General features: G+C 41.0%; 1 protein-coding gene across 2 annotated transcripts in view; it reads left to right on the forward strand.

Moving 5' to 3' along the window:
- Window positions 1–13,243, forward strand: part of sms (spermine synthase) — a 122,220-nt gene that overhangs the window by 22,677 nt on the left and 86,300 nt on the right. For both annotated transcript variants that reach the window (XM_062485538.1, XM_062485537.1), the window contains exons 2-5: window positions 1,591–1,711; window positions 2,452–2,539; window positions 10,016–10,080; window positions 10,337–10,512. In XM_062485538.1, the coding sequence (XP_062341522.1) occupies window positions 1,591–1,711; window positions 2,452–2,539; window positions 10,016–10,080; window positions 10,337–10,512 (450 nt within the window). The remainder of the gene's footprint in view (window positions 1–1,590; window positions 1,712–2,451; window positions 2,540–10,015; window positions 10,081–10,336; window positions 10,513–13,243) is intronic.

The raw sequence follows: 13,243 nt of genomic DNA on the forward strand, positions 1-13,243 counted from the left end.
GTTTTTAAGCTCACCATGTTCAGTATTCAGAAATCAAAACATTTATTCACAATTTTTTTTGCCAAGCGGAGCCAGCCCGTCCTGTGCGCCAAACAGAAACGTTGAGAAGTCTGGCTAGCAAGCGAAAGCTAACCAGTGTATCATTCACACACTTTGGGTTCACATCCAAAAAGGTGGCACTCAGAGATGAAGAGGCACCGAATGACAATGCACTTGTTATAAAACAATGTGCATCCAAACAACTTTAGCCAATGCAACCTCTTCTGTCAGTGTTGCTTTAAGAATACTAGCCTACCATATAGAATAATAGTAGAATACTAGAATAATAGCATATCGGATTATCAAAAATGGTTGTGTGTGCGTGTGTGCGTTGCCATGTAGGCTATAGACTGATTGTCTTGGCTTGCATCCATAAAATAGTTACTGTAATGTTATACCTACTGCCAGTAGCGGACTGACCATCGGTAGCGACATGTTTATTTTACATAAAGCTCCAAAAACAAATTTTCGCTCAAATCAGCCAAAAAAATGTGCTTGCGCGCCAAGTGCGCTCGCATTAACTGTAGAACTCCCTACTAGCATCACATCAAACCCAGAATGTGCATGCATTAGCAGGGCACTTTGGTGGCCGGTTCTGGTGGGCCAGTCTGGATCAAAGTCCAAGGCCTATTTTTACTCCCAGTCCGTCCCTGCCTACTGCATATTGAGCAAATTTACATCGGTATTGCGCAACAATCGAGAGATGGGGACCCCCCCGAATATTGACGGGTATTTCGCACACTGAGTGTTACCATTTAGTGCAATAGTAGCTACAGAACATATAGGCCTACTGTGCTGTGTAAACTGTACTGTATCACATAGCGTTTCAGACACAAACTTTTCAACTTTCAAACTTAAACGGTGCGCTCCCAGCGCACATACCGGCAGTGATCTACAGCAGTGGTTTTCAACCAGTGGTCCTTGAGGGAGTGCTAGGGGTTCCCCAGCAAAATTAGTTAATAGCGTCACAATCATTTAACCACTTAACCCTTGTGCTGCCTTCGGGTCACATGACCCAAAGGTTCATAACGAACCACCGTTGTGTTTACCCAATTTTACCCAATACAAAAACAAATAACAATTATTTTCTTTTAACCATTGCAATGTGGGGGGTCTGAGACAGCCCGACAGTTAAAAGAAAATGCTTCACTTTGTTTTTGTAGGAGGTAAATTTGTCGCAATACGACGGTGGGTCACAATGACTGATGGGCCAGAATGACCCGAAGATAACACAAGGGTTAACTTTGGCTATTTTTGAAAAACCTTGAAAAAGTGTGCACATCTTTGAATATTTATATTTTTTAAAAGCAAAAATTTACTGATATCTTTCTTAGTGGCTGTTAGCTGTAAAAATCCATAGATTAGCCGCACCGTTATATAAGCCGCAGTGTCAAAAAATGAGAAAAAAGGCGCGGCTTATAGTCCTATAGGCTTGTTGTCCAACTCTCAATCTTCTACAGTGTACATGTTTATATTTTGCAATTTTGCAGAGGAACCCGCATCGCTGCTTGCAGCTATATTTTTAACTTGTTTCTTTCTTTTTGGTTTTAGCTAATTGTTCTTCCACAGTGCATGGGTTGCAGCCCATATTTCAAGAGCAGGAAATGACAGAGACAGTTCATGATACTGAGGGGCATGGATACCTAGCTACCTTCATTGGAAAGAATGGCAGGTAAGCAAGCACGTATCTGTTTAATTTCCATTATTTTCTAGGATTTTTAAAAAACTGTTTAAATTGTAGCCAGGGTTTTTCCTGGGTCAAAATGGGTCTTCGGTGCTCAAAAAAAGAAAGAAAAATTGTAGCCAGGGTTTTTCCTGGGTCAAAATGGGTCTTCGGTGCTCAAAAAAAGAAAGAAAAACAGTCTGTGTTACCGTGTCACCTTATTAGCAGACATCTATATATATATATTTTTTTTTTTTACCATTTCATAAATAATGGAGGCTATGCTTGAGGAAATCATTTTGCTTTCACTTTAGATAAAAATATTGGCTAATAGATTGACAAAAGTCAATACAGGTGTATTCGTGCACGTCGGGCTGGCCCTTGCAGCGGAACGACAGTTTACTGGCCGCTCTGTCCATTCGCGCACCTCACAGTTGAGTATTGATCAGACAAGAAGACACGCTTATCAACTCGATTACTATTGATCAAAACAGACTGAGGGTTCGACTGAACAATTACACTGAAAAACATTGCCCAAAAAAATGCTCCTCATCCAGATGTGTGAAGCTGAACAATTTTTATGTTAATATTGAATGTTATTTGCATGAACAAAATTGATACCCTGCTGTAACCTCGCAGTTTCACATAGACATGTTTTATTCATCCACTATCTTTCTATCCTTTAAGTTCAATAAATAATGCATTCCATTAATTAAGTGGACCTACCCCCTCTTCTTTCTCATCCACAGGTTTGTAGTTCTGCGTGTGCACTCCCATGGTTTGGTCACCCTGGACTTGCAGTGTTGTGAAGGGGACAACATAGGGCAAGTAGACAATGTAGGTCATGTCGAACATGCAATTTTCATTGCATAAAGACCAAAAATGTTTTTTGAGAATAACAGCGTCTTTGTTAACTGTCAACTTTGCAATATCATACCCAAGTTTTGGCTAGAACTGACAAGAACAAGAACTGAGTGTTGAAGAACACTCGTTTTGGGCAATTTCAATATATTACAAACTTAGTTCACTATAAATATCTACCAAGTTTTGTGATAAATGGAAAAACGTATTGATGTGTATGACACTTGCATCAATCCTATGACAATGCTATTTCCCCCTATTGGTCAGTTTCGAAAACATTTTGTGGACATGTTTCAGCAGCTTAATAAAAATGTTCCCCAAAGATGGGGATTTGGAAAAAGAATCACAGATTTTATAGCCGAATTGAAGGACCTATTGAGGGATTTTAAAACCTTTTACACCTGTGGTTCAACATGGTTATGAAACATATCTTGCAAGTTTTGTAATGATTGGTCAAACATTTTCAGATTAATAGTCTGATTTGTGTTGAGCCATGCTCTTTATTAAGTCAGAAATGCACTGGCATCGAAGTGCCATAATGCTTAAATTCAGGCGTGAGGCTGTTTCCACCAGAAGTGTATTTCTCTGTGCTAGACACCAGAGTGTTTCTGCACGCTTGTTACATTTAACACTAAAAGCGGCGTCATTTGACCCCAGTGAAGAGAAAAATATATTGTATATTCGCACTCGATCAGATTCCAGGACCCTGCTTTCTTGACTTTTCCTAGTTGTGTGTTTTATCACCCAGTATTTTAACATTTTCAAAATCACACTTGGAAAAGCTATCTTAAAGCAATTTTCCTCCTGTTTCTGGTAAATTGCCGCCAGCTGCGCATTCAGCCATTTTATCCCCTGCCTTTCAAGGCTAAAATTCACTTTTCTAGATGTCGCAACGGTTCCCTTGCACAAGTGTCATTCAGACAAAGATTATATAGTCTAAATAAAATGAATCCGTCTCTCAAAATATGTATAGTTTATATATAATCTATAATTATGTTCAAAATTATGACAACAATTTAAGTGAATTCTATCAAGTGCATTAGCTTCACATAGATGTTTGTGTGTTGACTGGTAAGCACAATTCTTATGCAGGGCTCAACATTTTGGTTTGAAACTTACTGGCCCCAAGACAATTTTTACTGGCCCCCCCTCCAAAAGTTGTAATTTATCATTGTTACAACAAAACCAAAGACTTATAAGTTATGTTATTCTGTTAACATGTTTAACCATTTATTAAACACATCCTGGATATAAAAAGAACAAAAATGAAATCACATTTCTAGTGATAAAAAATTAAAAGGTAATGGTCAGCAAAACAATTGACTTTTAACCTCAAACATGACGTGCTCTCTTCCCTGCTGACAGACATCTCTGGCTCTGCAAAGCTCTGTCTGGCTGAAACTGAAACCTCTGGTCCCTCAATGCTAATATATTAAAGCTTCCATAGCATTTCATCAGTATGATACTAAGTACCCATGTCGACACCATTCTTCTGCTGCAGTTCAATAGCCCGGAGGAACGAGGCAAACGGCTGGCCTGTCTTAATTACGTGATATGCCGTTGTTATAAGTCGTGCAATAACACGATGGGCATCTGCATTTAAATTCCTGACCAGCATGGTCAACGGCCTGGAAGATGGATTGTCAACCATCCGCTTAGCTGTCACGCAAACCAGGTGCTGTCTGCTAGCATGGCTGGTCAGGGATTGTTTTCGAAAATTGTCGGTGCCTGTGTAAAAAGATCCACTTTTGTCTGCTTTAGACGGGAACATACGACATATGACACAGTGCATCTTAGTTCCATAAAAAAAGTTGCTTCCGTTTGAGCTCGTAGCTCTACTTTGCTGCCATCTTCAATTTATTGTCTCGCGCCAGTCGTTAAAAATGTTATCGAGATTAGAGAATTACAATTTGACAACCACTCGTCATTCACTACTCAACTCTTGATTTGCCAACTGGGCGCCCCACGAGCTGCAAGGTTATTTATGCATTTAGCAGATAGCAAAACATATGAAGGATGTTAACTTTTACAATGCAATTTTTTCTTTCAATCAATAATTTGCAGTGGCCTGATCGGGCCAGTGAGTTGCTAGTGTAACTGTCCCGACGTTACTTTTTACTGGCCCCGGGCCATCGTTATTGTCGAGCCCTGTTATGTCATGACATAGCGGGAACAATAATTGTAATCGTAGAATGCAAATATGTTTTGTAAAGTGGATAAACGTAACTAATAAATGCATTTTGCATATTCACACTTGAGCAAAACAAATCATATTATATGACTGATAGTTTGCAACTATTTAGAAAATGGTTGGCTAAACCATTTGAGTATAATTGAGGTAGGCCTAATAAAAGTACATGACGGCATGAGGGTGGGCTGTTCACACATGATCATAGGATTCACAATAGTGTCACCGATCTTTCTTGAAGGCACACTGTATTGTCCCCACTCTCTTCGCACACATCTTCCTCCTTCACAATAAAAGTCCCCCTTTTCCAATTCCTGCCTAACATTATAACAGCACACTCAATAAAATAGCTAACAATCGCATTTCTGAAATATTGAGAGAAACCTCATACATCTGGCTGCAATGAATGCCCATATTCTGTACAAGGAGTGCATTAATTTAACAGTAGGCTAAATGACATGTGTAGTGGAAAAATCTAATCTTATATTAAATGGGAGTCAGGTGACTGAGCGGTTAGGGGATCGGGCTAGTAATCTAAAGGTTGCCAGTTCGATTCCTGGCCGTGTTAAATGATGTTGTGTCCTTGGGCAGGACATTTCACCCTACTTGCCTCGGGGGGGATGTCCTTGTACTTACTGTAAGTCGCTCTGGATAAGAGCGTCTGCTAAATGTAAATGTAAATCTCGTACGCGACAGCTCTCCCTTCTGGTACATTTCTCTGTGATCAACTGCTGCATCAGAATTTTTGCAGAAAGAGTGAATGGAGCAAGAAATCCCAAGGGGTCGTAAATGGAACACACTGTAGATAGGATTCCTCTTCTGGTTTTTTCTTTAATATTAATCCTGAACTTGAATGAGTCGGATTCTATGCACCACAGCACTCCTAGTGCTCGCTCAACCAGAAGAGCATCTTGACTCAAGTACACATCTGGTAACTCCTTAGCTCTGTCGTTTTCCGGGACGCCAAAAACTCTGCTATTGCTTGTCCACTTAGTTAAGTTGAATCCTCCTGAAGCACATAATGCTTTTAGGTCTTTGTACAGAGCCATAGCTTGATTTGCATCGTTGACAGACTTTAAACAGTCATCCACATAGAAACTGTTGAGGACTGTATCCACAGCCTCAGGTAATGACTTCCTTCTGTTGTCCTCTGCAGTCCTCACCAGTGGGTAGTTTGCGCAACTCTGGGATGAGGTTGCACCGAACAAGTGTACAATCATCTTATATTCAACCATATACCGCTCAATAACTCCTTCTGGCCACCAAGGAAGCGCATTAGGTCAGTATCTTCTTCAGGAACCTTTACCTGGTGGTACATCGCTTCGATGTCTGCCATTACAGCTACTTCCTCTTTCCTGAAGCGTGTCAACACTCCCACAAGGGAGTTCGAAAAGTCAGGGCCCTGTAGAAGTTCATTATTTAATGAGGTTTCCTGGTAACTAGCAGCACAGTCAAAGACCACTCGTAACTTTCCCTTTTGAGGGTGGTAAATGCCATGGTGTGGGATACCACAATTGACCATCCTGGCGGTTCAACTGATTTTCTGGGACTTTGACGGCATAGCCCTTTTCATTCACATCCTTCATAAAATCTATGTAGTCTTTATGAAACGGAAAATGATTCCTTTTAAACTTCCTTTTCAGTGTGAGGGCTCTTTGAGTTGCAACACATTGGTTGTTGGACATGATGATGGTTGCCTTCTTCTTTGGGAGTCCTATGAAGTACTGACCATCCGTGTGGTGTACAGAGTTTCTCACATAGTTCATGAACTGCTTATCCTCTTGTGACATTTCCAACTTGTCATCACACAGGCGTTCTGGAAAGTCCTGGTTAAACTCCTGTAACAAAAGCTGCTCCACATTCTCTACTGAAATGCGGTTTACTGTAGCTTGTGAACACCCACAGTCTTCTTACTTGGCCCGGAAGCTAACTAAAGGTAGCTAGCTACCGTTTTGGAAAAATGACTTGCGTGCTTGTTTCACTGACAGCAACTGAAGAGCTTGAAGCTGTTGTGTGTATGATAGCTCCATCCTGCACCTTTTCCTCAGTTACCTTTCCAATGGTAGAGCTTTCTTGTTTTGCAAAATGTAACATGCTTGGATGTCTCTGAGCACAAACATGGCATGTCATCCTCTTTTTACACTCCTTGCTCACATGCCCTTTTACTAAGCATCCAAAGCATAGTCCATTTTTCTTGAAATTCAATTTTATCCTTGTGTGGACAACCTTTCATCTTTTCACATTCCTCCAAGTGTGGTTTCTTTCACATAACAAGCATTGTTTACTGAAAGCGCTGCTGGGATGTGTAGTAACAGCCTTTGTTTTTGGTATGTTGAATTCCTCGGTACTACTTTCTTTTTTTCCTTCTGTCTTTGTTCGTTGCTTGAAGTCGGGCTTTGCTTTGTCCTTTTCGGCTGCTGAAACTTCCAGAAGGTCTCCAAACAGTGGATCCTTAGTGACTTTAGCTTGATCTGCAAACTTGGCTCTACTCCCTCTACTCTCTTGTATGTAGGGGGGTCAGATGGCTGAGCGTTTAGGGAGTCTGGCTATTAATCAGAAGGTTATTGGTTCGATTCCCGGCCGTGAAAAATGACGTTGTGTCCTTGGGCAAGGCACTTCACCCTACTTGCCTCAGGGAGAATGTCCCTTTACTTACTGTAAGTCGCTCTGGATAAAAGCGTCTGCTAAATGTAAATGTAAATCTCGTACGCGACAGCTCTCCACCTCTCTCTGAGTTTGTAAGGCAATTTTGACAATATTACCCTTATGTTAGTGGGATTGTCCAGCTCGTCCATGAATGCTACATCCTCCATGGTGTTGCGACGGCTAAGGAGAAACAGTGAGAAGGTGCCGAGAGCCGTGCCATCTTCTGACTTAATTTTAGGCCACTTAAAGGCCTTTTCCAGTAGAGCAGAAGCTATTTTAAACTCATTTCCATAACGATCCTTAAGAAATTTCAGTGCCTTGCGATATCCATGGTGTGCTGGCATGTGCAGGTAACTTCTTACCAGATCCTTTGGTTCACCCATAGTGTATTGCTCCAAGAAGTATAGTTTATCTGAATCACACTCCGCTCTGGTGTCGATGGTGTGTTCAAGAGCCTTTAAAAAAGATTGGAATTCCAGTGGATCACCATGGAACAGGGGAATGTCTCTTTGTAGCAGGCGAGAGGGCTGTTGATTTTTTACAAGCAGCTCTGTGATATCAGTTTGTCGTTTCATCACTCTGCACAGCTCCTTTGTGTCACTTTCCTGTTGCAACGGCTCAGTAGCAGGTGCAGAGTTTGGTCTCCACTGAACATGTACCTTGGGTACAGCACCACGTGAGTTGGTTAAAGGCACGTTCTTATATTGGTATCCCAACGTATGTGGTGAGGCACCACTGGTTTGGCCTTCACCATCGTCCTGCACAATCGCGTTTGACTTTGTAGCGAGGCTAACCTGTTGTTGAGGCGATTCATATTCTGCATAAACTTTAATTCTTGCATTAGAAGGTGCCAACTCTGTTTCAATTTCCATCTGTTCTTTTTCGGCCACTAACCGGGCTTCTTTCAGTGCCAGTGCCTGCTTTTCCTTTAACACTGCTGCCTTTGCAACAAGAGCTGCTCTATTGGCCTCCTCTCTCAGTTGTGCTGAAGTAGCAGATGATACAAATGACTTGCTGCTAGAACGACCGGGTGACCTTTCAGATCTCTGTTTTGCAGACACATTAGAGATACTATCCATAGACGCTGCATTTGTTACATGTGGCTCACAACTCTATGAAGTTTTGTTTCTTCAATCCATATCTCGGTTCTGTTCATGAAATCTTTGCAGTTTGATACCTTGGGCTCAAACCAGTATGTCTGGTCGGCCTCATGTTCTTCTTCTTTCAGATAAAGTTTTACTGACTCGTTAAGTAAACCAAATTCCTAATACAGTTTTTTGTAAAGATTTATCTTATTTTGTCCAATATTTGTCAAATTATCATCACTCTCCATGAGGCGTTCAATTTAGTTGGACTTTCCAGTCAACAATCTTAACTTTGCTCTCCTTGTGTTTATATACTGATGCAGTTTCTCCTCAAAGCCTTTGTGTGTAGACAAGACTGCCCTCTTGGTGTCGAAGTCGGTAACTGCATCTCCTCATCATTTTGAGTCTTCCATTGTCGCCATTACAATGTTTTAGACAAAGAAGATGTGGTATTTTTATGGTTGAACCTAATACTTAGACTCATGTTTGGATATGCTTTCTTCAGTCCATCAACTTTCAATATAAGGTGGATGACACATCGGAGTGTTCCTGTATTCCAATAGAATTGTTCCAAGCGGCAACTCTTCCTTTGGGGCGCCGTCAGATTGCTGCACGTGTATATTTGCAACGTATCCCAACCACTGAACAAGGTTTTTTTTACTTGATGTAGTGGCAAAATCAAATATTTTATTAAATCCACTTACATTTAGTCATTTAGCAGACGCTCTTATCCAGAGCGACTTACAGTAAGTACAGGGACATTCCCCCGAGGCAAGTAGGGTGAAGTGCCTTGCCCAAGGACACAACGTCATTTTGCACAGCCGGGAATCGAACTGGCAACCTTCAGATTACTAGCCCGATTCCCTAACCGCTCAGCCACCTGAGGCCCCACTTCTGTCAGCAGTAGGCACAGTTAGTCTTGACAGACAAAAATCCACATTGAAAACGTATTGTGTGCTTTTAGTGTTAAGCAGCTAATCAACTACAGCAACCAGCATCTTAAATACCCACTGCTTCATGGGCACAGGCATCACAGGCACTAGTATTAATAATTATATTATAAAAATACCCAGTTCTCCCACACAAGACTTTTAGACATTGACGCTTAACAGTTTACATTTGATCTCTTTACAGTCAAGGTTGTCATGATCTCAAATAGTATTATTGTAAACTTACACTGAAGTCTCCAAGTATGTTGTGTAATGTGGAAGCATTAGAAATATGAATTGGATACTATTAAACCTACTCACGGGTTCCCCTGGCAGTTGCATTGCCAATAACCAAGTCTCTGGCAAAAGGCAAACATTTTTTAAAATCACTACCATGGACTTATGTAGTGGATTTATGTAGCGTACTGTTGCACTTCTGCACAGACCATGCTACAAATGGTCTGCAGATTAAATTGGAAAATCTATAGATATATTAAATCTGCACCCTACAAAAAAATCGGTACTGGCTTCGACACTGGCAGAATTGAGTTTTTATTGGTACCTACCATACATAACTCAAATACCTCTTCCTCTTTTGTCCTAGCTTTTGAATGCGCTGGAAAAGAAGCTGAAGAGTCTCCTAGATGGCAACATTAGGAGGATCAAGAGGTATGCCTTTTGGGATAAATATCCCCCAAAAATTGCAAAACATCACATAGTTGCATATGAAAGCCCATGGGAAATTTATAACTGTCAAAGTAAGGTCTGTTTTTAACAATCTTAAGAGCTTTTTAGCTTGGATAATTCTACATTAAGCCATGGTGTGTACAAAACAAATACAAACAGAACAAGGGGATGTCTCATCAGATAGCTGTTGAGAAAAATACTTGATATGTCTTCCCCTCTCCCTTTGCTCTCTCCTAAGGCTGCCTGCTCTTACACGAGGGGCTGTTGTTGATCGATACTGGCCCACTGCTGACGGCAGGCTGGTGGAGTATGACATAGACCGGGTTGTGTATGATGAGGACTCTGCTTACCAGAACATTAAGATCATGCACTCCCAGCAGTTCGGCAATATCCTAATCCTCAACGGGGATGTCAGTAAGTAAAATACAACACATTCATGAATTGTATATAAGGTGTAACAAGGCCTAGGCTCACCATCATTACTTGTGCATTTTCACAATGGGGCATTATATAAAATATAATGAAAGTGCAGATTGTAAACTTTCAACTGATGGCATATATTGAAATTGAAAATAGTTGAAGAAGATATGAGTGTTGGTATTAGATAAATTCCCATTGAAAGATTCTAAACCTTTTCATGCTTTCACACGGGGGTTATTCCATCAACGTTGCTTACAAAGTATTTGTTACACAAAAAAGACTTGTTTACATTAACATCAGGGCTGGACTGGGACAAAAAATCGTCCCTGGCATTTTTGGCCCAGGAGGCCCACACCCACTGTGATTGGTCAGACACATTCCCTGCAGACAGTCCTCTTAAAATATGCGTGCATTCTATGATATGAGTTGCCTAGTGTTCTGCCTTCATGTGATAGTTTGGAACCTTCAAGAGGGGTCTCAAGACTTATCTGTTGATCTTACACTTAAATAATTAATTAATTCTTAGAGTTATGATTTGTATATTTATGGTATTTGTAAATGTTTAATATTATAGATATTTGATATTGTATTGGGGTTATTCGTGTCTTGTTTGGGATGATATTTAAAAAATGTTTGCAGGACAGCAGGATCAGGACGGGCAAAGTAGTCTATAGCCTGTTCTTCCCTGGCTGTCTCCTTGACTTCTATCTCAACAACCTGGCATGACTAGACAGACAGAGAGAAAGGGGTGATTGGCTGGGAAATACCACAACCAATTACTTGCAAGATATATACCTACAATTTACAATTAAAACAAAACCATAATGGTAAAAAGCAAACAGTTGGACACACACACAGCCTCCCTTCCTGAAAGTCCCTGTTAATTTGTCTACTCCTTACCACGTCGTCAACTACTCTCCCATCTTTTCCTCACTCGCTCCCATGGCCCTGTCATGGTCATTCTCCTCCTCCTTGGCTTCTTCCCTGACCCTGTCAGTATATTGCCAATAAAGAAAATTAACCAATGGGCCCCTGTCAGTTCTTTATGGGCCGGTGCGGCAAAAAACGGCCTATAAATTATATCGGCGATTCGGCCCAAAAGTGCGTTGGCCCACCGGGAAAATGCCCAGTATGCCAGATGGCCAGTCCAGCCCTGGTTAACATCATCTTAGACTTGAGGCTCAAGCTGTTCAACGAAAGCAAACCAGACCTGAATAAACTTAGATTGTGCACGCACACGGAGAACAGAAGCAGCCCAGACCAGATGATCGTGAAACAGAAGTTATGTTACAAAAATAAGTGTAAACCAGCAGAGCGGTGTTATTTTCGACAGCGTAACTGGCTTTTTTTGTTGTTTTTTTACTTATCCCCAAGAAGGGCAGTATTGCAATCTAGGCGGCAATCTAGGCGGAAATAGAAACTTTCACTTTCCTTGTGTTCAAGCTTCTATTAATCAACACCAGTAGGACTGACAGGGGTCCTGACAACAGGGGAAATAACTTCAGAGTGTCACCTTTCAAAAGAGACCATTTACATGCATGTACTCCAACTGGTTCAAGAACAGCTTTCAATTTACTTTGGGTATGCTGTTTAGGCATTTTCAGGCAAATTTAACAGGATCTTTGCCCTACATTCAAATGTAATTATGTATGAATTCAAAACACTGCAGAAGGTCATGGTTTGGACTTGATGTAGGCTAATAACCTTTTTGTATTCACATCTCAAACAAAATGAATAAATTACTTCAAAATAACTGCCACACATTTCTTAACTGATAAATGCTGAGCTTTAAAATATCAGGGAAAGGTGACCATGACTAAAAAAAAGAAAAAATGTATTTTTGTACAGATCCAGCACATACTTCCTTCGCAGATCATCTGACATCATAGAAGGTGACCCAAAGTGTAGAATTAATAGGCTAATCTTGGGCATTGCATTGTGCACAGCATACATTTTTCTTTGTTTGACCTTGAGAACCGTGAATACATCCTTCAGGCTGTTTGGAAGGTGCAATATCCCATCGGGGGATGGGATTGCATTCTAATGATTGATAACGTAGTGAATCAATGGATCAAGTTCTCTTCAACGTATAGACCCTAGTTTACTCAAGACAAGTCACTTTCAGCATTCCAATGCTTACACCATACGTGTCAAACTCAAGGCCCGCGGGCCACATCTGGCCAGGCGTACAATTATATCCGGTCCGCAAGATCATTTTAAATATCTTTTTTTAATGGCCCGCCGATATGAAGCACCAATAACACAAACTACAAATCCCATAATGCAGCGCAACAGCTGCCTTATCGAATAGGCTGATGCCTGATGCTTATTCGCCTGATGCGCGCTGTGCGCACTCGCATTAACTGTGCATCACATCAAACCCAGAATACGTCAGAAATTTGGGTTAATCTCCGAATGTTTACAACGTCTGGCTCTGGCTCATACGATACCTTTCCATAATCATGATACCCCTCCAAAAAATCCCTGCACCCCCATTCAAAGCAGGCTGCATCTGGCCCTGCATGGAAGGCTGTTTCAAGAAAGATGGGAACGGTATGTACAGTACCAGTCAAGTTCAATGGGAAAATGTGTCCAAACTTTTGACTGGTACTGTATTTTGTGTTATGAGGCGATGTCGGTCGTTAAAGAGTACAATTTCTGTCTGCATTTTGACACCAAACACAGAGATAAATATGCCAAATTTAGCCTCCAAGAAAAACAGCAG

Source organism: Osmerus eperlanus, chromosome 19 (assembly GCF_963692335.1).
Source record: "Osmerus eperlanus chromosome 19, fOsmEpe2.1, whole genome shotgun sequence".
Taxonomy (NCBI): Eukaryota; Metazoa; Chordata; class Actinopteri; order Osmeriformes; family Osmeridae; genus Osmerus; species Osmerus eperlanus.